At 48.2% G+C, this 25,741-nt stretch overlaps 2 protein-coding genes across 2 annotated transcripts in view; one reads left to right on the top strand and one right to left on the bottom strand.

Moving 5' to 3' along the window:
- The window catches only part of ATRN (attractin), a 186,471-nt gene extending 179,940 nt beyond the window's left edge, over positions 1-6,531 (top strand). The window contains 1 exon segment of the mRNA NM_173995.3: positions 6,216-6,531. Within this exon segment, the coding sequence (NP_776420.1) occupies positions 6,216-6,340 (125 nt within the window). The 3' untranslated portion in view covers positions 6,341-6,531.
- A 13,909-nt stretch (positions 6,532-20,440) lies between these two features.
- On the bottom strand, positions 20,441-25,121 carry GFRA4 (GDNF family receptor alpha 4). Its single transcript, XM_010811566.3, has 6 exons — positions 24,851-25,121; positions 22,200-22,545; positions 21,988-22,097; positions 21,773-21,907; positions 21,113-21,204; positions 20,441-20,952 (listed from the first exon to the last, which is right to left on the bottom strand). Exons 1-6 carry the CDS (start codon positions 25,119-25,121, stop codon positions 20,872-20,874), a joined length of 1,035 nt encoding a protein of 344 aa, XP_010809868.1. The 3' UTR covers positions 20,441-20,871.
- Positions 25,122-25,741: the final 620 nt, after the last annotated feature.

Here is a 25,741-nt window from a genome sequence, read left to right as displayed (position 1 = left end):
TACTATTATCTGACAATGCAAGGTTGCCATAAACCTTCAATTTTTAAAAAAAACACCACCACAGTTATCTGTGAGCACAATAAAATGAGGTATACCTGTAGTGCCTGCCTCGTGTCATTGTGAGGATTTGGAAAGATGATCCCATTGCCCCTGTATTCCTTAACCCCTCTTTCTAAGGTCACCATTCCTTCCTGGAAAATATCTGGATCTCCTCACTTCATCAGCCTCCTTAGCCTGCTTCCAGCCAAACCTTCCTTTGCCACCAATGCGTCCTCCCCACCGGCTGTGTTGTTCCTTTACTTTCTCTTTCATTGCTGTCCCTTAACTGAGGCTTTCTCCCTCTGTGCTCCACACACTCTTCCTCAGTCGTCTTACTTCATGGCTTCCAGCTGGCTCCTTCAAGCTAGTGGTTCTCAAATTGGTATTTCTAGCATTACTGTAGCACCTATTTTCACTGTTCTGTTTCCTTCCCAGCCCTTATCATCAATTTAGTTGCAGTGAATGTATAACTCTTATTTTTATTCTTCTTTTTTCATGTAACTATCTTAAACATTTTTATAACTTAGTATATATAATATCTTACCCGTTTTTTACAGCTACTCCATCAAATACATGAATCATAATTTAGATAAACATTCTTTAACTGTTGAACACAAAGGAAATGTGGAATACAGTTTGGGAAGTATCTTGATTAATCATGGAGTACTTTGAAGGGATGCCTCAAATAATAGAAATGGTTTAGTTAGCTTTCAGTTGCAGTGATCCTGCAGGCCTCAGGTCTGGGTCTGTGGTGTTCTCATGAGGGAGGACATTAGACATGGCCAGGTCAGGGTTTATTGTCTTCATGTCATAAGTGAATGGCTTGATTTGCCCTCATCTAGGGATTTCTGTTGGAGAAGGCAATGGCACCCCACTCCAGTACTCTTGCCTGGAAAATCCCATGGACGGAGGAACCTGGAAGGCTGCAGTCCATGGGGTCGCTGAGGGTCAGACACGACTGAGCGACTTCACTTTCACTTTTCACTTTCATGCATTGGAGAAGGAAATGGCAACCTACTCCAGTGTTCTCACCTGGAGAATCCCAGGGACGGGGGAGCCTGGTGGGCTGCCGTCTCTAGGGTCGCACAGGGTCAGACACAACTGAAGCGACTTAGCAGCGGCAGCAGCAGCAGGGATTTCTGTGAGTTGAGCCCCTAACTTGGCCTTGTCCATGTCAAGGGCAGAAGGGCCCGTTGACGTGATGCTCTGGAGCAGTGTCTTCTGTCAGTGCCCAGCTAAGCAGACACTGACTGGTGCTCCCTGAAGGCAAGGTGCTGGGGGTGCAGGGGTGACAGACATGCGGCACTGTGGCCTTCCCTGCTCCAAACTTTGCCTGACGTGTCCCAATCTGATGAAGACCTGCTGCTCCCTGCTTGAGACCTACCAGTAGGATGGAGCCATCTCTGCCACCCCCTTCTCTATTTCCCCATTTTATTTATTTATTTTTATTAAAGTATAGTTGATTTATAAGATTATATTAGCCTTTCAGGTGGGATCCAATATTTTTAATAGACTGTACTACATTTAAAGTTATTACAAAATAATGGCTAGTCTCCTTTCCAGTCTCTACACCTTAAGGTTCCTTGTGCCAAACCCAAGGCTTTTTTTCTCTTTCAGTGTGAGTTTATATTCCCCAATATTAAGTAACCTCTACCTTCTGTCTTTCCCAGGTTCATATCTCTAATTCTGTTCTCTTCACCAAGCTTCATACTCAGTTATTAGATTGCCTACATGACCTGTCCACTTGTGCTTCAGTTCAGTTCAGTCGCTCAGTCGTGTCTGACTCTTTGCGACCCCACGAATTGCAGCATGCCAGGCCTCCCTGTCTATCACCAACTCCTGGAGTTTACCCAAACTCATGTCCATCAAGTTGGTGATGCCATCCAGCCATCTCATCCTCTGTCATCCCCTTCTCCTCCTGTCCCCAATCCCTCCCAGCATCAGGGTCTTTTCCAATGAGTCAGCTCTTCGCATGAGGTGGCCAAAGTATTGGAGTTTCAGCTTCAGCATCAGTCCTTCCAATGAACACCCAGGACTGATCTCCTTTAGGATAGACTGGTTGGATCTCCTTGCAGTCGAAGGGACTCTCAAGAGTCTTCTCCAACACCACAGTTCAAAAGCATCAGTTCTTCAGCACTCAGCTTTCTTCACAGTCCAACTCTGACATCCATACATGACCACTGGAAAAACCATAGCCTTGACTAGATGGACCTTTGTTGGCAAAGTAATGTCTCTGCTTTTGAATATGCTGTCTAGGTTGGTCATAACTTTCCTTCCAAGGAGTAACGACTTTTAATTTCATGGCTGCAATCACCATCTGCAGTGATTTTTGAGCCCCCCAAAATAAAGTCTGACACTGTTTCCAGTGTTTCCCCATCTATTTGCCATAAAGTGATGGGACCAGATGCCATGATCTTAGTTTTATGAATGTTGAGCTTTAAGCCAACTTTTTCACTCTCCTCTTTCAGTTTCATCAAGAGGCTTTTGAGTTCCTCTTCACTTTCTGCCATAAGGGTGGTGGTCATCTGCATATGAAGTTATTGATATTTCTCCCAGCAATCTTGATTCCAGCTTGTGCTTCCTCCAGCCCAGCGTTTCTCATGATGTACTCTGCATAGAAGTTAAATAAGCAGGGTGACAATACACAGCCTTGATGTACTCCTTTTCCTGTTTGGAACCAGTCTGTTGTTCCATGTCCAGTTCTAACTGTTGCTTCCTGACCTGCATATAGGTTTCTCAAGAGGCAGGTCAGGTGGTCTGGTATTCCTATCTCTTTCAGAATTTTCCACAGTTTATTGTGATCCACACAGTCAAAGGCTTTGGCATAGTCAATAAAGCAGAAATAGATGTTTTTCTGGAACTCTCTTGCTTTTTTCAGGTTTATCAAACCTAAAATGTCCAGAATGGAGCTTACGTCTTTCCAACCAGTTTGGTCATTTGATCTCCATCTCAATAAAGGAATTCACTTTACTGAGGAATTTAGCCAGTTGCTCAAGTTAGAAACTGAAGCTAAAGAGTCATCCTAGGCAGTCCTCACCTCTCTATGTATAATTCATGGGCAAGTTCTGCTAGTTCTGCACCTGGAGTCTCACTCTTCCACTTTGTTTCATTTACTCTGCCACATCTCCAATCTAGTCTCAGCTGCCATCTCTCTCCTGTAGTCAGCTGCTTCTACCCTTGACCTCTAAAATCACAGCCCCGCCCCCCGACCCCCACATCCAAGCCATTCTTCTGTAGCTAAAACCATTCTTTCAATAAATAAAGAATGGTTATATGTTCCTGTGCTATACAGCCTATCCTTGTTGCTTCTGTTTGATACATAGTAGTTTGTATCTCTTAATCCTATACCCCTGTCTTGCCCCTGCCTTCCCTCTCACCACTCCTGACCAGCACTTTGTTCTCTATATCTGTGAGTCTGTTTCATTATATATGTATTTATTTGTTCTCTTAGATTCCACATATAAGTAAAAACCTGGAGTATTTCTCTTTCTTTGTCTGACTTCACTAGGTGTAATAATCTCTAGGTTTTTTCATATTATTGCAAATGGCAGAATGTCATTCCATTTTATAATTGAGTGGTATTCCATTGTGTTTGTGTGTGTGTGGGTGGGTGTGTATACGCACACCACACCTTCATATCCATTCATCTATGTATGGATACTTAGGCTGCTTCCGTATCTTGGCTGTTTTGAATAAAGCTGTGACCATTGTGTGAACATTCAGGTGCGTGTATCTTTTTGAATTAGTATTTTTGTTTTGTTTGGATGTATACTCAGGAATGGAATTACTGGATCATATGGTAGTTCTACTTTTAGTTTTTTGAGGAAATTCGATACTGTTTTCCACAGAGGCTTCACCAGTTTACATTCCCACCAACAGTATACAAGGGCTCCTTTTTCTCCAAATCTTCACTGACATTTGTTATTTGTGGTCTTTCTGTTGGAGCCATTCTGACAGATGGGAGATGATACCGCACCGTGGTTTTGATTTGCATTTTCCTTATGATTAGTGATGTTGAGCAACTTTTCATGTGCCTGTCGGCCATCTCTATGCTGCTTGTTATCTTCTTTGGAAAATGTTCAGGTCTTCTATTTTTTTAATTGGGTTGTTTGGTTTTTTGTTGAATTTATGAGCTGTTTGTATATTTTAGATATTAACCCCTTATTGGTCATATAATTTTCAAATATTTTCTCCCATTTGGTAGGTTGTCTTCATTTTCTCAGGGTTTCAAGGAAAGTTAAAAAAAAAATTAAAGTTTAATTAGGTCACATTTGTTTGCTTTTATCTCTTGCCTTATTGACAGATCCAAAGAAATAGTGCTACAATTTACATAGAGTGTTCTACCTGTGTTCTCATCTGGGGTCTTTATGGTTTCAGGTTTTACATTTGGGTCTTTATATATGTGGTGTGAGGAGATGTTCTGATCTCATTCTTTTATGTGTAGCTGTCTAGTTTTCCCAGAACCACTTACTTACAGAACAGATTTTTCTCCATATATTTTTCTCCGTATATTCTTGCCTTCTTTTTCATAGATTAATTGACCATAAGTGCATGAATTTATTCTCTGTTTTTTATTCTCTCATGGCTCTCTATTCTGTTCCACTGATCTGTGTGTCTGTTTTTCTGGGGAAACCATGCTGTTTTGATTACTCTAGCTTTTTAGTGTAGTCTGAAGTCAGGGAGCATGATATCTCAAGCTTCATTCTTTTTTTCTTTTTTATGAAATTGCATTGGCAAATCAGGGTCTTGTGGTTCCATATAAATTTTAGGATTATTTGTTTTAGTTCTGTGGGAAATGTCATGGTTATTTTGATAGGGGCTGGCTTAACTCTGTAGATTGCTTTAGATAATATGGACATTTTAATAGTATTCTTCTAGTTCAAGAACATGGGGTGTCTTTTCATTTCTTTGTATTATTTTCAGATTTCTTTGTAAATGTTTTATAGTTACCAGATTAAAAGTCTTTGGTTAAGTTTATTCTTAGGAATTTTATTTTGTTTGATGTGATTTTAAACGAGATTATTTTCTTGCTAGTTCAATTATTAGTGTATAGAAAAGCAATAGATTTCTGTGTATTAATCTTGTATTCTACAACTTCACTGAATTCATTTATTCTAATAGTTTTTTGGTGGAGACTTTAGGTTTTTCTGTATATAGTATCTTATGTGCAGATAACAGTTTTCTTCCCTTCCACTCTGGGTGTCTTTTCTTTTCTGATGACTGTGACGAGGATTTACCCCTACTTTAAACAGTGCCCTTCTCTGGACTCCCAAAGCCCCTGGCTCTGTCTTTGCTATAACAGTGGTCACTGGTGTGGATTCCCCACTGCATGCCAGGTACTAAACCTGGCACTTAAAAGCTGCTCAGCAGGTGGAGTAAGAAACTCCTCTAGCATGGCTCCTGGAGGCCTCAACAGGGCTATGAGCCTGTCTGGCCTTTTCACAAACATAGGAACCCAACTTCCCCAGGATTGTGCCTTCCCTAGTGAACATCGAGTTAATCAATTACCAATACAGAAGGGAGAATGGACTCACCAGTCCCCAAAGCAAAAGCGGTAATGGAGGTGAAAAGCCAGCTACCATTCTACAACTTGCCATTAGTTCACTCACTGACTCCTCACACAAGCCTGTGCTGTTCCCCATTTACAAATGAGGAAACTGAGGCACTGGGAGGTTAAAGAACCTTGCTTATTCCAAAGTCTGGCCCCAGAGTCTATCCTAACTCTTATTGTGGTATAGATATCAAAATAATAATAGTTCTAGCTGGGCAACGTGGGATGAATCTGAATTTCATCATAAATAGTGCAGCTTTTTTTGGAGAAAACGACAGGTGAAACTTGAAAGCATGTCTGCAGTCTTACTTAAATGCTCCACCACCAGGCAGAGCACTTTGGTTGGTTGATCTGCTGGAAAGTAAGGTACTGCTTTTATGTAAAAAGGGGAGAGGAGGAAAATATGTATGTGTACAAATAAACCCTGAAAGAACATATACAAACTAACAAAAGCAGTTACTCTGATGGAAGGGGGGAATATAGAGGGAGATACAGGTTAAAAGTAAGGTTTTTCCCGTGTATATACTTTATTTATTGCACCATGGGAATGTAAAAAGAAAGTTTTTCAATTATTTTCTAAATAAAAGCAAGTTGTTCCTGTGTTCCTTCTTTGGGTTCTCCCAAGGGCTCGCAGTGGCCAGTGCCCTGGTGGACATTTCTCAGCAGATGCCAGTCGTCTACAAAGAGAAGTCAGGAGCAGTGAGAAACCGAAAACAGCAGCCCCCTGCGCAGCCTGGGACCTGCATTTGATGCTGGGGCCGGGACTCCCTGTGAGCAAGGAGTGGCGTGCCAGAGCCGTCTGCCAGGAGGGAGCAGGCAGGGAGAAGATGCTATGCGGGGCTGAAGACTGGAAACCCTCGAATCATCCACCTCCTCTGCATGTTCACAAGCTTTCTTTGACAGTTTCTCCCATCTGTACTCCAGCATCTAACCTTTTACTTTCGTATAGGAAATAATTGATTTCGTTACAGGTCTGGGGTGATCCAGTTGTTGCTGGAGGAGGCCGGTGTAGAGCGAGTGAGAGAGCTAGGAATGACACTCAGGTTCACTTGTGGAAAACTGTCCTTGGGACTGTCTCAACTGTGCAAAAAACAAAGATGTAGTGTTTACAAGTAGACATTTATCATCAGTCATTCTTGAATGTGGTCTTTTAAAAACTAGTCAGATGAATTAACTTTTCATCTGAAGCCTGCTATCTTTTTTAAAAGATGTGCTATTTATTCTTGCACGATTTAGGCAAATATCTGTCTTCCAGGGAGTAACTTTTTTTCTAGTTGAGAATTAATAATGGTCCATCTCTTTTGAATCATAAGATAGAAGGGGGCTATTTTAAATGTCAAGGTCAGCAGTGTTACTTGGAATGTAAACTGATGTAATATGTAGTTTTCTGTAGCAACGTGATTAATTTAGTCTTAATCCATTTAAGGTTCTCTCTCTCTCCCTCCCTATCCTTCTCTTTCCTCTTTACCTCTCTCTGTCTCTCTGTCTCTGCCACTCACGCTCTCTCTCTCTCACACACACACACTAAGTGCCTAGACTTTAAATAGATCTAGCAATTGGAAAGTTAGTAAGCATAAGTTTTTACATAATTGCATTCCTACATTCTTAGAAAACTTAAACAGCTATCATTGGCAATCTGCTCTTTTATAAAATCTAATTTGCAGCCAGGAAGGTTTTCTCACCCCAAGAAACATTTAATGTAGCAGGGATTGAGAGGAAAGCAGAAAGGACCTAACTGTGAATGCTCCTGTTTTTCAAAAAGGACACTAGGCATGTTCCCATGTGCCTCCCTGCCCCAGACTTGGCCTAATGTTTGCTTCAGCCCCTCTGGCCACTCCTGCCCAGGCACTGCAGAGGGAGGGGCTTGCTCATGTTACATGTCTCCCTTGAGCTGAAAAGAGCATGACAGCACTTGGGACTCCTTGATCAAAGAACAGCATTTGTTTCTGTAGCCTGTGTAAGGTGGTGGGTCATTCTTCATTCCCAGGCTGCAGGTGGAGTGCCAGGAGAGGCTCGGTCTCCTGTTGTCAGGCAGAACCTGCCCAAAGCCTGGAGAGCAGCCTGGAGCTGTTGGTCCTCTTTCCCCCAGGAGGGACCCAGGCCTCCCATGCTCCCTCCTAGATTCAAGGGGTGGCTGTGGGGAGGGCAGTGAGTACTGATAAGGATGAAAAGCATGAGAAAAATGGACAAGGAGAGAAAACCATGCCAAATGAAGTGACCAAATTGAAGTCGTGACCAAATTGAAGTGGGGTAGGGCAGTCCCTGCTCGTCTCCCCAGGCCACTGCCGGGATGTCGTGTTGTCCTGTCCGTGGTGCTCTGTATTCTGGCATTATGCAGCAGCCTCCCAGGACCTCTCTTCTGCTTCAAAACCCAGGAGTTCTCTAGCATTACCCTGGGGGGAAGGGGGGGTAATGTGCAGTGTGCAGAGGCTCAGGAAGGGTAGACCTTTAGACACAATGCTCAAGTTTGTGAATTTGGAGAAATTAATACTCAAAAGAGCAAAACTGTGGCATTTCACCTTTATGTGGAGTACCTAGAGAGAGGGAGTATTATCTCTTCCCCAACACTAACCCCTCCCATGAAGAATTGCCTGGAAAGATGTTTTCAAGGATGTCGAACCATAAAACACTGTCTGATGCACAAAACACCTCTACTTTGAGACTTGCCTCTCAAAATGCTGCTTTTTCACAACATTGTTAAAGAGCAGACGGTTCTAGAGAAGATCCCTCCTCTTAGAAGCTCCCTACATCTCTGCTCCAGATCACGGTATCCCCAGAGAGCCTGCCATGGACTGGCCCTTCACCCTGTAATTACCACGAGGCCATTGGAGAGGACCCTCCCACAAAGGAAGTCCTTGTTTGTTCAAAGGACTAGTGTTTGCTTGGCAAAGAAGCCTCCTCCCCATGGTAGTTCCATGCCTTGAAATAATAAGCACCGTGTCCCATAGCCACCTGGTTTTCTTTTTTTCTAAAAGATAATGTTTATTTTTTAAAAGGACGGAAGGAGCAAGTGAAGTTTAATTCTGCTCCGACAGTAGAGAAACAGCTGAATCCAGCTGCTTCTCCTTTGCAGCCAGTAGCAAACAGCTTTCTGCAGGCTTGGGCCAGAAGAAGGGGGTGGCAGGAGAAAGAGGCGCTCAGCTTAGAGCCAGTTACTGAGAGGAAGTCATCTGGAACTTCAGAGCCTGTATGTAAATTAAAATAGTTATGAAAACATAGATATTGCACTTGTACATAACTATACAATAGTGTCCGAATGTTTGGACAGTCAGAGTGTACATAAAACAAAAATATCTTTATGTATTTTTATTAAACATAACGGTGTCCAAGTTTGACCTAATGTGTTTTTGTGCCATATAATGGATATCCAGGCTCAGAGAAGTCCTCGTACAGTGATGATAAAGCCGAGACAGGCATCCCCGTTGTGCCCATGTGTTCAAATGCATCTGGGGCCAGTTGGATAACTTTTAAAGCAGGACTCGTCTGTCAGTGCACGTATGAAAGTGTGGGCAGCGTGTGAAGAGGCTCGCTGGCAGCTGCAGTGTCTTTGTCACTGTCATCAGCTCTGACGTGCATCGTAAATCTTCCTGTCGGCCTCTTGGTGCTGTGGGTAGCCGGGAGTAGACCAGTCTCGTCCTGAGAAACGCTTCTCTTAGACTTAAGATACAAAGACTACACCGTAGATCTAGTCAGATTTTCCAAAAGGGGGTTTTTCAGGCTGCATTTTGTTGTGATTTTGTGTAAATTTTTGATGACCATTTCCTAGGACCATAGTTAACTATACTGCAAACTGGGGGTGGGAGTGGGCAGCTGCTTTGTTGATAATTAGCTCCTCCTGTTTCCCCATGGAGAACCTCACCCTTGCCTCCTGCCCCCTTCCCATACTGTTTGGGGAGAAGTCTTTGTTTCCTGTGAGGATCACCTCTAAATGTGGGAGGAGGTGTGGAGAGAAAGCAACCATATGCTGCCTGAACTAACCTGGAAGAAAAGCAGCCCTGGACAGACTCTGTCAGCATAGGGAAAATACTGGAATATCAGTGGTAAGGCCTGAGGTAACAAGATTGGAGATGCACCAGGAAGTCTGAGGCAAATGGAAAGACCAAAGCGGTATTTTAGAAAAAGACACTTTACCTTTCAGTGCAAATCTTGCTCCTTCAACTTAGTAGAGTGTATTTAGAGATGGGGTGGGAATGATTCAACTATTCACTAAGTACTTCACTGACAACCTAAGCTAACACTGGGGCAGTGACAGATGGAAAAGCAGCTCTTGAGAATTACAGCAGAATCCAGCTCCTCAAACCTGTCATCCCAGGAGACCTTTCCTTGCAGTGGTTTCTGTGAGAATTGGCCCCCTGAGGACAGACCCAGGAAGGCGGAGGGTCTAGCCTTGGACCGTGCACCGGCTCTCAGCCTGAAATGTTTACTCAGTTTACCAAATGGCTCAAACCATAAAAATCACCGTGATGGTTTGTAGATAGCCAAGCCCACCAAGGGATGTTTCCCCTGAGTTGTCCAAATTCATGAACACCCTTCACCTGCAGGGAGGTGATCTGTTGGAGAGGAGAGGAAAACTGGCGCCTTCTCTTTTAAAGGCAATAATGGAATTGACTTTCAATAACTGAATTTGTGCACAAAACATTCTAAACACTAGTGAAGCCTGTTTTGTTGAACTAATTCTGGCTCTGGAAATGTTTTATAGTTATTTACAGTTTTGTTTTGTTCGGGGAGTTTTTGGTTTGGATTCAAGCTTAGTTTGTTAATATGTATAATTTAGCATATATTGCACTCATGTAAATATGGAGTAAGTATTGTAAACTATTTCATTGCTGGGGATTGTGGGTGTTATACATACATTTAGGACTGCAATTTTTTGGTATTTTTTGTATTGTAAAATAACAGCTAATTTAAGCAGGAACAAGAGAACTAGGGGAGGTCTGTGCATTTTAAAAATAAATGTGAAGAACTTGTATATAAACAAGTAAATACTATAATATGAACTTCCTTCTGAAATAAAAGTAGATCTGATAAAAATGTGGGTTTTCTTCTGAGTGTTTGTGTTTTGTTTCACTTGTTTTTACAGTTTGGGTCAACAGAACCTTAAGAAAAGGGAGAAAAATGTTTTTAAAAGTTTACCAGTTTTCAGACTGCCTCAGAGGAAGCATTTGGCAGTCTGACAGAGGTGTAAATCAGCAGGTGGGCACCTCAGACACCTCTGGGCAAAACTGGGCCATGAGGTGTGGGAGGAATCCTGAGCAGTTTGTGAGCAGATTTCCCTGTGTCCCCATCATGGCCCTCTTTGCCCTTAACACCCCAGTGCTGGAGACAGAGACTGGTATGCAGGACAGCTCTGCCTGGGCACCATCACGCCTATGCCAGAGCCTTACCGGCTGCCCTTGTTCATTCAGCTTCTTGTCCTCTCGTATGTGTGCTTAGTCACTCTGTTGTGTCCGACTCTGTGACCCCATGGACTGCAGCCCACCAGGCTTCTCAGTCCATGGGGATTCTCCAGGTAAAAATTCAGGAGTGGGTTGCCATGCCCTCCTCCAGGGGATCTTCCCAACCCAGGGATCGAACCCAGGTCTCCTACATTGCAGGCAGATTCTTTACCAACTGAGCCACCAGGGAAGCCCTGTCCTCTCCGGCTCCTGCTAAATCTCAAGCAGATAGATTTAGTCCTCCACAGCCACAACATTGTCATTGATCTTGAATTTTGATGAAGGTACATATCCATTCACAAACTTGTCTGTACGCCTTCTGTACCTCCAGCCCCACTTTATGCATCTCCTGCCCTCAGAAGAGATTCAGAACAGTCCATTTCAGTGCCCTGATGCTGAGTTCAAAAGGTCTAGAAGTACCTGTGACTGATTCATGTTGATATATGGCAGAAACCAGGACAATATTATGAAGAAGTTATCCTCCAATGAAGAGAAAAAATCAAACTAGGAGTTGGATTTTTTCATCAGGATTGCGGTTCGCCCTTAAATATGTCATGTACATATACAATTATTTGTGCAGAATGTCTGAGAATTTGAGATTTTGTGTAAAATCTGTGCTGTCATATGTTCTCTCTGTTGTTTTGTTTTTTTAACTGAAGGGACTGAAAATCAATGTTCTTCATACTTAGTGCAAATAAATCACACTTTTGCATATTAAAAGGGAAAAGGTCTAGAAGGATAAAATCGGCATGAAGAAGTCCAGAAGAGTCCAGAAGAAGCACAAGGAAATGCTATGTTCATACAGGTGAGGGTGGGTGAGGCACCGGGTCCAGGCCAGGAGACTGGAGGAGGCCTGCCAACCAGAGCTTGGGCCTGAGCCAGGGTGGGAAACAGTTGAACTACAGCCCACTGACAAGTTAGGGAGGACCCTGATACTGTCCTGGGGCAGGTTGCGGGAGCCACCAGCTGTTTCTGACTGGCTTAAGACCTGTGATTTAGTGAGAATGTGGTAGTTGGCCGCAGCATCAACAGCATCTCTGCCTTCTTACAGTTAGGTCAGGGCCATGAACTGGGCTTTAGCCAAGAGATTTTGGAAAAAGTTCTAAACTTGGCACAAAACCATGGTCACCTGTTAAAGACATTGGAGGTAAATAAAGGCCCATGTCACCACTTCAAGGCAAGCTACCACACTAGCAAAAGCTGTGTGCTGTGTGTGTGGGTGGTTTTCATGTTTTTAAGGTCAGGTTAGTGGTTTCTTTGGGGCCTCCCCGGGGGCTCGGTGGTCAAGAATCGTGCCTGCCAATGCAAGAGACACAGGTTCAATCCCCGGTCTGGGAAGACCTGAGAAGGAAATGGCAGCCCACTCTTAGTATTCTTGCCTGGAAAATTCCATGGACAGAGGAGCCTGGTGGGCTACAGTCCTTGGAGTCACAGAGTCAGACACAACTGAGCGGCTGAACGCACACTCACAGGGTATGTGGCATTAGCTTAGTGGTCAGGCAGCAGGCAATGAAAAAACAGACACATCAGGCAGAACAGCTGGGGATCCCTGTCGGGCAGTGGCAGAACATCTGATGTGGCTATGATGTTGGATAACTTGTAAAAGCAAACTATGTGTCTACTCAGTTTTTGTTCAAGTGGAAGAAGCTGTGAAAAAGCAGAAATGTGGTATGTGTTGATCGGTACTGGCTGTTTTGGCACGACAGAGTTGAGTTCCAGAAAAAAAATTGGCCAGTTTACAAGCAGAAGTGAAGGGGGTGGAGAACCCTGAAATCCAGGGTCCTGCAGTGTTGGAAAAGCCAAATAGTCTCGTGTCTAGTCTCTAAACACCAAAGCGTGCTTATGCTCAAAAACAGCTCAGGAAGACAGTGACTCAGAGCGTGTGGTGGTCTTCCTGCTTGAGCCTCACGGCCTCGAGGCCATCATCTTCAGGGGGGATCATGTAGGTAAGCACAGAAGTAAAGCTAACCTGAGTACTGTGCTCAGGAAAGAACCAGAAATGCTGTCATTGCCACTGGACCTGCCTGGTAAAGAAAGAAAACGTGTAGGTTTCTGAGGGAATTGTTTTACCAAGGAAACCATTGTTCAGGTACTAAGTCGTGTCCGACTCTTTGCAACCCCATGGACTATAACCCACCAAGCTCCTGTGTCCATAGAATTTTCCAGGCAAGAATACTGGAGTGGGCTGCCATTTCCTACTCCAGGAGATCTTCCCAGACCAGGGATTGAACCTGGGTCTCCTGCATTGGCAAGCAGATTCTTTACCACAGAGCCACCAGGGAAGCCCCAAGGAAACCAATAGCCTGACCCTAAAAAAATGAAAACAACCAACATTGTGACTGAAAGTGAAAGTGAAGTCGCTCAGTCGTGTCCCACTCTTTGCGACCCCATGGACTATAGCCTACCAGGTGCCTCCCTCCATGGGATTCTCCAGGCAAGAGTACTGGAGTGGGTTGCCATTTCCTTCTCCAGGGGATCTTCCCGATCCAGGGATCGAACCCGGGTCTCCTGCATTCCAGACAGACACTTTAACTTCTGAGCCACCAGGGAAGCCGAGTCTAATTAAGACTCTGCAGTGGGTCAGCCATCCTCCTCCTCTGCCCATCCTGCCACTGTGTGTCAGCCAGGCACTGTGTGGGGACCAGGGACTTAACAGTGAACAAGGCAGACAAAATCTGTCCTGCTGGAGTCTATAGTCTAGTGGGGGACACAAAGACAATGCCAGATAATAAGTTATGTGAAGAAAGGCTGGGGAAGGGTTGGGGTAGAAAGTGTGGGCGTGTGGGAATGAGTCGCTGGGGCAGGTATCAGCTGGGTAGAGCTGAATGAAGGAGGGAGCTGGCGTGTGGATGTCAGGAGAAGAGCTTTCGAGTAGAGGGAACAGCAGATGCAGAGAGGCCCACAGGAGGCAACGAGGCTGCTGGGCCTGCACAGTGGCAAGACACAGGGCTTGGGGGAGCAAAATGGGCCCAAGAGCAGCGGTAGGAGTCAGGGTAGCCTGGCCCTGCAGGGCAGTAGTTCTCAGTGGGTGTAGGACTGCCCCCTGGGGGGCATCTTGGAAAAAGCTGGGGCAATCTGATCATCACTTTCAAGGGGCAGTGCTACTATGATTTAGCAGGTGGCCCTGAAGGTGGACCATCATCCTGTGACACACAGGACTGTCCTACCCAACAAGGAACTGACCCACGTCCCACCCAAGTTTCAAACGTCTTGTTGGATATTTGTGTAGATGGGGAAAAATCTGTTTCTAATTATTTTAGTGTAGAACACTATTATAAACACAAAGTTTTCTAGAAATGAAAGTACTTTACTGCATAAATAAGGGAAGACCGGACTTCTCTTCAAAACTTTACCAAGAGCTGGTCACCATTTTGGAAAATTCTGTCACCAAGAGCAGTGTTATTCCTGGAGTCTCCAATTGGGTTGCATCTGGACGGACACACTTCCTGCAGCCCTGTGTCACTAGCTGTGGGACGTGCCTGGCACCAGTTCTCTTCCATTCCATGTTCCCAACACAGAGAAGGGACGAGCTGAGACAGTCCTGATTACTGTATGAAGTTGCTTGCTGCACCAGGAGCTGGGGCTCCACCCTGGCTGCTGGGGCCCATTTGCATGCCCTGTAGGCCTTTCCTCCTCTGCTGTTTATTCCCAGTCCCTTGAGGGCTCAGGTTCTGAGGTTTTGTGTGTATTTTATCTTCTTGTGTGGGCATATGGGCATCTTCTCATCTTAATTTTCCTCTGTATCTTCTGCCTTGGGGGGCACTCTTTCTGCCCCCTTCTGATGTCTGTGTCAGAAGCTTTCTCTATCTCTTTTATACTTGAATAAAACTTTATTACACAAAAGCTCTGAGTGATCATGCCTCATCACTGGCCCCAGATTGAATTCTTCTCCTCCGGAGGCCAAGAATCCTGGAGTCTTTTGTGGTTCAGCAGCAACCTTTTATCTTGGGGGCTCGTCTGGGATTCTTCAGGACAAGGTAAGGATGCTTAGAGCTCTAGTTCTTTGTTCTCCTAGCGAACATGTTTTCTGCTGTACTTTACTAACTCTACAGCGTGCTTGTGTGAATGAATGACACACCCTGGGTGAAGCAAGTGAGGACCCCTGCTCTGCAGTTCGATGGTGACCTCATATGGCTTATGGCAGAAACTCTGTCGGGGGTCAGAGAAGGCCATGGCAACCCACTCCAGTACTCTTGCCTGGAAAATCCCATGGACAGAGGAGCATTGTAGGCTGCTAGGAGTTCACTTTCATGCAATGGAGAAGGAAATGGCAACCCACTCCAGTATTCTTGCCTGGAGAATCCCAGGGACAGAGAAGCCTGGTGGGCTGCCGTCTATGGGGTCACACAGAGTCAGACACGACTGAAGTGACTTAGCAGCAGCAGCAGCAGCAGCTATTGGGGGTTTATACCAACCTGCCAGTGGACTTCCCTGGTGGCTCAGACGGTAAAGTATCTGCCTACAATGCGGGAGACCCAGGTTTAATCCCTGAGTTGTGAATATCTCCTGGAGAAGAAATGGCAACCCACTCCAGTATTCTTGCCTGGAAAATCCCATGGATGGAAGAAGCTGGTAGGCTACAACCATGGGGTCGCAAAGAGTCGGACATGACTGAGTGACTTCACTTTCACTTTCTGCCTTGGACTGGAGGCTCCTTTGGGTGTGAGGTGACATTTCCCTAGCAGAACAGCTTCCTAAGACATCTTTCAATGCAGGCCTTCCCAGGCCTGCAACCCAACAAGGCAGGGCCATGTTCTGTCTCCTTTCACATGTGTGCCAGGCTCACTGGCAAGTTGCTGTCCAGCTGGGGGCACCTCTCCTGTAGCCCTGCCTGCCCCTTCCCTCCTGGCCTTCTGGAAATTTCACCCACCAGTGTCCATCCTTCCTGCAGAGATAAGCCAGTTCTGAGTTTGGCCACACCTGACTAAACTGGGGTGGGTGGCGGGAGGAGGGGGGCAGTGAACATCTTCATATTAACCTTGCAACTTAAGACAACAAGCCAGAGTGAACATTCATGAACCGTGAAGTTTCCACCCATAAATCCATGGGTGCTTCCAGCACCTGCCTTTCTGCTTGTTCCCATCCCCAGCCACCTGTCAGCTAGAGGCTCAGTGTTGACAACAGCTAACAGAGACCCAGTCACAGGGATGAGGCCAGGCCCAGGACTGCAGTTCTCAGAATGCATGTGAAAGTGTGACAGCAAGCAGGCTATCTGGCAGGACACAAAGGCCGATACTCAGATGTGGAGCAAGGCAGGACCCTTCTCTGGTTGTAGGGGCCACAGCTGGACTCAGCTTTGAGGTGTTTGGCCAGACTTAACACTATGTTATGAGCTAGGACCTTTTTATATGGAAGTGACAGAAACCAAACCCTGACCACCTAAGACAACTCCACTAGTTTCCTGAAGATGCTATAACAAATTACCTAATCTTGGTGGCTTTAAATGACAGAAATTTATTCTCACAATTCTGAAGGCCAAAAGTCCAAAATCATGCTGTGAGCAGAGCTGCACTGCTCCCAGCTCTAGGGGAGAATCCGCTCCTGGCCTCCTCTAGGTGGCTGCCCACATTCCTTGGCTTGTGACCACCTCACTCCTGTCTCTGCCTGTGTCTTCACAGCACTCTCTCTTCTGTGTGTATATCTAATCTCCCTGTGCCTTTCTTTAACAAAGGTGCACATAACTGCATTTAAGGCTCCCTCTGATAATCCAGGATAAGTGCCTCCTTTCACTATCCTTAACTCAATCACATCTTTTGCCACAGAATGTAATATTCACTCTTTTTGCCTACATATAAGGTAACGTTCACAGGTCCCAGAGATTAGGATGAGGACATGTCTTTGGAACCACCATTCAGCCCATTACAACAACAAAACCCTAGGAAAGTCCACAGCCCCAGAAGTGGGAAAATGATAGCCTCTGCAAGTCACAGAGTCTAGTCCCTCCTTTTGGCTTCTGTCTCCAGGGTGACTAGTTCCATGCCCCAGACAGCCTCAGCCTCTCCCCAGGAACATTCACTCTGGGGGGGAAAAAAAATAGAGAGCCAGGCTGACATGGGAGCCTATGAACTTTCATTCTCCCCTTGCACCCAGTGAGGAAGCCTCTACCTTGCACACTGTCTGAGGTTAAAGAGGCTCCATTTAATTAAACCCCATGCCTTGGTTGGAAAGAAGTACTGAAGGAAGACAGCCAGATGCCATGAACAATTTTGCTATTTTCCACTAAGTTCCATTCACTTTTATCTTCCCAATCTTTTGAAAGATATATGAATCTTTTGAAAGTTATGTGCCTATGTGTGGGTGCTAAGTCGCTTCAGTCGTGTCCAACTCTTTGCAACCCTACGGACTGTAGCCCAGCAGGCTCCTCTGTCTATGGGATTCTCCATGCAAGAATACTGGAGTGGGTTGCCATGCCCTCCTCCAGGGGATCTTCCCAACCCAGGGATTGAACCCATGTCTCTATTTCCTGCTGCATTTGCAGGCAGGCTCTTTACTGCTAGCACCACCTGGGGAAGCCCATATGCCTATGTGTATGTATGTGCTCAGTCGCTCAGTCGTGTCCAACTCTTTTCAATCCCATGGACTGTATAGCCTGCCAGTCTCCTCTCTCCATGGGGATTCCCCAGGCAAGAATACCAGAGTGGGTTGCCACACCCATCTCCAGGGGATCTTCCCAACCCAGGGATTGAACCCAGGTCTCCCACATTGCAGGTGGATTCTCTACCATCTGAGCCACCAGGGAAGCCCAAGGATACTGGAGTAGGTAGCCTATCCCTTCTCCAGGGGATCCCATATGCCCATATTTCACTCTAATTATCTGAGTGAAAAATGGAAGCAGTAGAGTTTAGGACTTCCCTGGTGGCTCAGACAATAAAGAATCTGCCTGCAATGTAGGAGACTCAGCTTCAATCCCTGGGTCGGGACGATCCCCTGGAGAAGGGAATGGCTACCCACTCCAGCATTCTTGCCTGAAGAATTCCATGGACAGAGGAGCCTGGCGGGCTACAGTTCCTGGGGTCACAAAGAGTTAGATATGACTGATCGACTAACACTTTCAATAGAGTTTAACACACTCTCACATAAAGCAAATCACTTAGTGGGTATTTAATCTGCACTTGGGCTACCATACAACAGCGGTAAACAGGGCAAGGCAATACTTTCACTTGCCTAGCCGCCCCTGCTCCAGATGTCCATTCCCACACAGGTGTAGGCAGCTGAGAACATTCCTTCTTTATGAAGTGGTGACAGGGTAGACTCTGAGCTTTGCTCCATCCAACATCCCTCCTTTTTCCCATTAAAAAATGTCCTACCCCTTCTTGGTGGGTGATCTTGGTGGACTGATGTAATTCTCTAGGCCACAAATACTGGGAAAGAGAAGTGCTTTTCTCCGCTGAGAGTGCAGAAGGAGAGACCATAGATCCAGGGCTGCTGATAACATCCTGGGTGAGAGCCTGTCTGGCTTCAGAGTGGAGCAGAGATCAGCAGGAGCAACATCATCTGAACCCCTGGGGACAGCTGTGCCTGAAGCCCAAGCCAGTTTGAGCTGTGTTTGGTTCCAGCCAGGGGAGTACTGGCAGAAGGCGGGAGGCTGGTTGACAGCTGCCCCATGTAGTGTCTGTGGGTTTGGTATGAGTTGCTAACTACACAGTCTCAGAGCCAGTGGCTCTTTTTCTGGTCAGGGCAGCCCCAGGCCTGGGCTTCAGTGTGGTCTGTACCTAACCCCTGTGTCTTTGGTCAGGTTCTCCAGAAATGGAGCCCAAGGCAGGGATTCTCAGACCATGATTTATTGGAGGGAGTGCCCTCAGGGAACCTCTACATGAGGGAGCAGGAGTGGGCAGGAGAAGGAGCTAAACTAGGATGTGGTCTCAGCTGGGATCCAGCCTCAGCCTAAAGTCCCAGGGAACTCTGAAGCATGGCCGGCACATACAGCTGTCCCCCAAGGCACACAGGCCAGGCCTCTGAACTCCTGCCTCAGTCAGTCACTGGCCACTGTCCACCTCTGGGAACAGAGTGTAGCCTTTCAGGCTGTCTCTTCTAGAGAGGTGGGCAGCTGTGAGCTGTGTTAGCAGCCAACATCCCAAGCAGCTCGGGGATGGGTTGCACTAGCCCCAGAGAGGGCTGAGCAAGGCACCGAAAGCTTCCACTCCAAACTATCTTCTGGCTCCTGCCAAATTCCAACCAGGTTTGAGATGGAGCAGCCCAGAGACACAGACAATAATCAAGAGTCCCCAAGTTTTTGTGGAAAGCTTAGTACCTTGCTCCCATAGTTCTGCCCTCTCCTCCCAAAACTCCTCCACAGAACTATAGTTTAACACAATGCCCTTAGCATCCACTGGGTCCACATTGGCCACACATTGTTTATTAAACCCTTGTGATAAACTTCCCTCTGCTCCAGGGAAGAATTTGACTCTCCACATGGACAGAAACCAATTACTCAGGGGGAAAAAAAAAAAAAAACACCATTCTTTCCAGTGTCTGCCAGGGTAGGGTTCTGCGTGCACTGAGGTGGAGGGCTCCCCTAAGGGAGCACAACGGGCGATCCTAGGGCTCCTAGGCACCCCATAGGTGGAAGTGTGTCAATCAGGGCCTATGCTGCCGCTGCTAAGTCGCTGCAGTCGTGTCCGACTCTGTGAGACCCCATAGATGGCAGCCCACCAGGCTCCCCTGTCCCTGGGATTCTCCAGGCAAGAACACTGGAGTGGGTTGCCAATTCCTTCTCCAATGCAGGAAAGTGAAAGTGAAGTCGCTCAGTCGTGTCCGACTCTCAGCGACCCCACGGACTGCAGCCCACCAGGCTCCTCTGTCCATGGCATTTTCCAGGCAAGAGTACTGGAGTGGGTTGCCATTGCCTTCTCCGATCAGGGCCTATATTTAGCTGCAAATAACAGACACCTGGGGATAAGCGGTTTAAACAAATTAGGCGCATCATTTTTCTCACAGAGTACAGCCCAGAGGAAGGCAGACGGGCTGGTGTGCCACACTGTCACATGGTTCCTCTTCCAAGATGGTGCCCATGTTCCTAGGCATCGCCTCCAAGTTGGCAAGAAGAGGGACGAGCTGAGGCCAGAGGCTGAAGGGCCCCAGTCAGGAAGTCTGTTCCTTTTTAAAGAGCTCTCCTGGAAGCCTTATCTGTGAATTTCACTCACTGGCTAGAACTGTGTCACCAACCACCCCCTAACTGCAAGGGAAATGTAGTTTCTTTATCTGATGACTAGTAGAGAATGAAAGAATAAACAAGTAGCCAAGATCCCCGGCACCGGAGCTGATAGTTGACTCAGTTCAGCATCCACAGGTCCTGAGAAGATGTCTGGAGAGGTTCCGAGGCCATCCAAGGTCACAGAGGCCAGCAGTGGCACACCCTGCAGCTGACCTCGGTCCCCCGGCTCCCAGAACACAGATCACATGACAACAGGGCCGGTCTCAGTGCACATGGGTTTATTGAGTTATGGATGTCAGTCCTAGTGCTGGGCTGAACCACAGGGAAGATGGCTACATGGCCAGTGCAACGCAGGGAACTGGATTCTCACTCAAGTTGGTGTCCAACACATCGAGGACAGGAAGCAATCTGCCAACGTTAGTTATGGTGTGCAGGTGTTTATCATGATGGGTGGTGCCTAACTAGGAGGACACCATAAAATGCTGGAGTACCAGAGGGAGTTTTGCCTACAAGTCTGTTCAGATGTACTCCTTAGAGCATAAAAAGTGTCCAGATCTGCAAAGAGCAGTAGAGCAAGAGTGGTGGGCCAGCTTAGGAGACAAGCCAGTCCCTTTTCAGTGGGGCAGTAGGCCACTAACGAGGCCCAATATCCCAGGCAGGGTGGGACAGTTGTCCAAGGTCTGCTGTCCAAGTCAGAACAGGGACTGGAGAGCCAGAACAAGAAGCATGGAGAGCAGGGAGCTCTCCTCCAGGGGCGCATCTGCAGTAGACACCTTGGCAGGTGGGAGCAGAGTGTGGACCTGAGAGAGAAGCCCAGTTCTGCTCTCTGCCACCCCAACCCTCCCAGGGCATTCATGCCTCCATCTAGGCCCACTTGCCATGGAAGGAGGCAGTGCAGGGGCTGCCAGCTCACCATCCCCTGTCTGCACCTACCTGCAGGAGACTCTGCTCAGGGTCCTGGTGGGAGTCCAGTTGGTTACGTAGGATTGGGGGCCACCCACCGTCAAAGGTCTGTATGGCACTGTCTATGGAGGGATGCAGGGTGAGCTTGGCTGAGAAAACCTAGCACAGGGCCCAGATCCTCAAGGACAAACTGAGACCCTTGGCATCCTGCATGGGTCCTCCCCAGGCAGATATGGGAAGAGAGGACGTCTGCAAGGCTTTCAGGATGGACGATGCTAAGTTAAGAGTGCCTTACAAACTGCAGTCTTCTCTCCTTATGGAAGCATGACAATTATCACCCCATTTTACAGATGAGCACAAAAAGGCTTAGAGGAGTTAACTCTCAGCTAGTAAGTGGCAGGGTTAGGCTTCAAACTTAGACTCCCTAACTCCTAGACTGGTCAGCGAACCATCCAGCTATTCAGACTCGAAAGGCAAGACTATTAATGGGGGCGGGGGGGGGCGGGTGTTGGCTGTGCCTGGAGGATGGAACCGCCTCAGAAGTGGCAGAAGCAAGGAAGTGGGCCTGCGTGGCTTACGCTACGGACCTCAGTTTCCTCACCGCCAGCCAGGCAGCTTGGGATGGGGCAGTAAGGGCCGACTGGGGCCCCGTCCCTCCGCCCCTCCGCCCCCACCTCCCGGACTCCTCACCCAAGCAGCGGTTCCTCGTAAAGAGCCCCCGGAAGACTTCGCACTCCTCACGCCGATTTCCGCTGGCTCTGCAGTCGCACCAGGGCTCCACGCGCGCGCTTGCGTTGTCCACGTAGTTGGGCGTGATGGCTGTGCCTGGTGAGACCCCGAAAACAGGGTAATCGGCCCATCCTGGCGGAGGCATCCCCGGGAGATGCCCTGCGGGCGGTGCATACCCACGAGGCCGGCGTAGGCGCGCAGGCAGCTGGGGGCCTGGTCTCGGAGGCAGCCGTCAGGGTTGCTGGCTGTGGTCGCGCAGGAGACCTGGAAGGCCAGGAGGCGGGGCCTGCGCCGCGCGGCCGGAAGGCGGTGAGTGGGCGACTAGTGGCTCCGACCCCCGCCCGCGCGTCCCCTCTCCCCCCTCCCCCCACTCCACCTCCTCCGGCACCTGCAGATCCGGCTGTGCTCGCAGGCATCTAAGGGCCCGAGGCAGGAAGGTGGCGCCCGGCCAGGCCCTGAGAAAGCGCAGGAGGGCACGAAGGTCTGGCGCCGGCGCTCTGCGCACGCGGGGCCGCCGCAAGGGCAGAAGAGCAGTGCGTGGGTAAGCGCGGGCGGCCCGCGGGCGAAGAAGTGGCGCAGGGCGCGGCGGCAGCGGGCGCGGGGGCAGCCCTCCGGCGCGGCACGACCCAAGCACTGCGCCACGTACGCCGTGCGCAGCCGATGGCACCGCTCGTCGGCGGTGCACGCGTCGGCCGCGTCCACGCATGGATTCGGTGCTACAGAGCTCCGCGATCCTGTTGGAGAGGCGGGTAGGCTGCGGTTGTTGGCGTGCCCTACACGCACACTTCACCCCCGCCTCTGGGTCAGGGCCTCAGAATATGCGGGGTGCCCAAAACTCGAGGTGGGCAGAATGTGACCCAAAGGCGTTAGCGACTGGCACTGACTGGCCTACCGTTGCGGGGATGGGCAGCGACGGCCTCTGGGCATTCCTGCCACACGTCTGCGGTGGATGCGGAGCGTCGAGGCTGGGCCTGGGTGGCCTCCCCCAAAAGCTGAGACCCATCCTCCCCAGGCGCCACCCCTCACCAATCCAAAGAAGGGTCCTTGAGATTCTTCCCATTGTCCTGGGCCCCACCTCACACGGAAAACAGCAAGGCTTCTGGGGACCTGGCTAATGGAGACGTATCAGAAATGGTACCGAGGTCCAGAGTTTAGGAGGATCCCACATGCCCCAGAGCAGCCGCAGTTGCTGAGCTCCTGAGCGCATTAGAGCCTATGCTCCGCAATAAGAGAAGCCTGCCCAAGGCAACTAGAGAAAGCTCCCGGCACAGCAAGGAAGACACAGCGCAGCCAAAAATATATCATAAAAATAGAATTAATGTAAAGACGTGGCACTGAGCACAGTGGCTGCTCCTCTTCCTTTCTTTGACATGCGGGGACGCCTGACTTGTCAGACGCCCCTCCTTTCCCTTCTCCCTTGGAGACCCTTCGAGTGACCTATAGTTTTCTGGTTCCCTTCTTTCTTGTCCGTCTCTAGAGCATCCTCCTGCCTCTGCATCTTCCCCCTCCATCCTCTTCTACTGCTCCCTTCTTACTGATCTAACCGGTGCTGCCCCATCTGGATGGACTTTGGCTTCCCCCTGGCGTCTCTCCTCTCCACCAGCCAAGTAAAAGAAGGCTTCCTGGCAAGGGCTCAGGTACTGGAGCCATTTAGTCCTGGCTGCGGGGTGTGGATTCAAGAGAAGTCCCAGATGGCAGGCCATGGGGCTTAGTCCTTAGCCATAGGGCACTCCACTGTGGACAGAGAGTGTGCCTGGCACAGCCCAGTCACATACCAGGGGTCTGTTGGGCAGAGGGTGAGCTTTGTCTGGAAGTGCCATGGGCACTAAATGCCATGGGCATCTATATCCAGCCAGGGACTTCTCTGGTGGTCCAGTGGATAAGAATCCATCTGCCAGTGCAGGGTACACGGGTTCGATCCCTGGTCCGAAAAGATTGCACCTGCCGCAACTACTGAGCCCGTGCACTGCAAGAGAAGAGTAGCCCCTACTCGCCGCAACTGGAGAAGGCCTGCACGTGGCAACAAAGACCCAGCACAACCAAAAATAAATGAAATTTTTAAATAAAAAGTAAAAATCAATCCAGCCAAGCTAGAGTCTCTGGAGGAATTTGGCAGTCCCTTCCCCCTAGAGCACCAACCAGGCTACCCCTGCCCCTCTGTTCTCTCTGCTTCCAGGAGACTTCCTCAGATGAGAAGCCTTCTGGCCCCAAAGTCTGAGGGAAGTTTCCCAGCCTGGCTTAGCACCCATTTATTTCCGAGTGTCTGTGTGTGTAGTAGGGTATTCCCTACCTCAGATCTGGGAGCAGGGCCGTCTCTGGCATTGGCCTTTCCTTTCTCTCTCCTCTCCCCACCTCCAAGCTCCCTCCCGTCCTTCCAGGACTTCAGAGCAGCAGACAAACATTGCCCTTCTCTCCCAACCAAGCCTTCACATCCCCAGGCCTCAGCCGCACACATCAGCTCCTAGTGTCTCCTGTGGTCTTGCTGCCATTTCTGTTCTTTGCGTACCTGTTTCCCTCCAGCAGGAGCACCCCTCAAAACAGCACATCTCAGCTCCAAGATCTCCTTCACCTTCTCCATTCTCCCTACCCTACACCACCTGCTAAAGTGACCCCCTCCCTCCATGATGCCCCAAGTTGGGGAGGGATAGTCCAGGTGGTTGGAACAGCAGATGCATGGCATGGAGACATTGAGGATGCAGGGCAAGGAATCAGTGTGAAGTTGCAATACTGAAGGTGGAGGGCTGGGCCTAGGAGAAGGGTAACAGGTGGGAGGGCAGGCAATAGGAAAAAGAAAGTCCCTGGGGCAAAGTTACCAAGGTGAGATTTGGGAGGCCATGGCTCCGCGGGGCCCAAAAGCTGGAGGCAGGGTGCTGTGTGTGTCCTCAAACCTCGGGCACAGGTGTCTCACTGGTGCCTCTTCCTGCATTTTGGCTTTTCCTAGAATCACCTTCTTGTGCTCCCACCTTTTTCTTGAGGATCGAGGAGGATCAGGGACAGAGAAGCTAAGGTTCAGAGGTCTGGAGGGAGGCAGCCACTCACCTAGAAGCAGTAGCAACAGCAGTGCGGGTACCAAGCAGCTGGCCATGCTGGGCAGCAAACAGGAGGGGACAGCTGCAGGCAGAGCCCCTGTCAGCAGGCGCCTCCTTCCCAGTGCCCCTGGCCCACAGTGATGGAAACCTAGGTGTCCCCGCTGACTATTCCTCTGGTGGGAGGAGCCTTTGCATTGGAAATGATTCCTGCCCTCACTGAGTCCCCGCCCAGGCTGCACCTTCAGATAGATCTGGGAGCCATTTGACCTTGTCTCTCCCATACTAAACTATTAAATTTATGAAACAACATAATTCTTCTCCTTTTATAATTTTAACTTTTTATTAGCTGATATTTAGACTTACAGAAAAGTTACAACACTGCAAAAATGCTCCCTTTATATCCTTCTGGGTGAAGGATATAAAACCAGTTTTTGGTGTTTTTCCCTTCAGATGGTAAAGGGAAAACCAGTTTCCCCTAACATCACCATCTTACCTGACCATAGTACAATTATTAAAACAAGGAAATTAACGTTGGTACAAGACACTTAACTGTAAATCCCTTTGCATTTCCCCAGTCTTTCCACTTACATCCTTTGTCTGTTTCAAGATCCCATCCAGAAACCCATGATGCACTTAGTGGTCAGTGTTGCCTCAGTTTCTTCCAATCTGGCAGTTCCTCCGTCTTTCTTTACAAACTGGGTGTTTCCCTATCTGACTCTGCTCGGTGGGCAACCCCCTTCTCGAGGGAACTGTAAGCGATAAAAAACGTCTTTCAATGGCACTAACCTCTGTGTGTTATTGTTCTGTCATCTCTATGAATCAGAATCCCATCGAGAGCCTAGGAGGGGGCTTTAGTAAATAGTCTCATTCAGCGCCTTTCGCTGGTAGAATGAAATCAAGG

This window comes from Bos taurus, chromosome 13, assembly GCF_002263795.3.
Source record: "Bos taurus isolate L1 Dominette 01449 registration number 42190680 breed Hereford chromosome 13, ARS-UCD2.0, whole genome shotgun sequence".
Classification (NCBI taxonomy): domain Eukaryota; kingdom Metazoa; phylum Chordata; class Mammalia; order Artiodactyla; family Bovidae; genus Bos; species Bos taurus.
The sequence above is the reverse complement of the archived record's forward strand: the minus strand, read 5'-3'. Positions and strand labels throughout refer to the sequence as shown.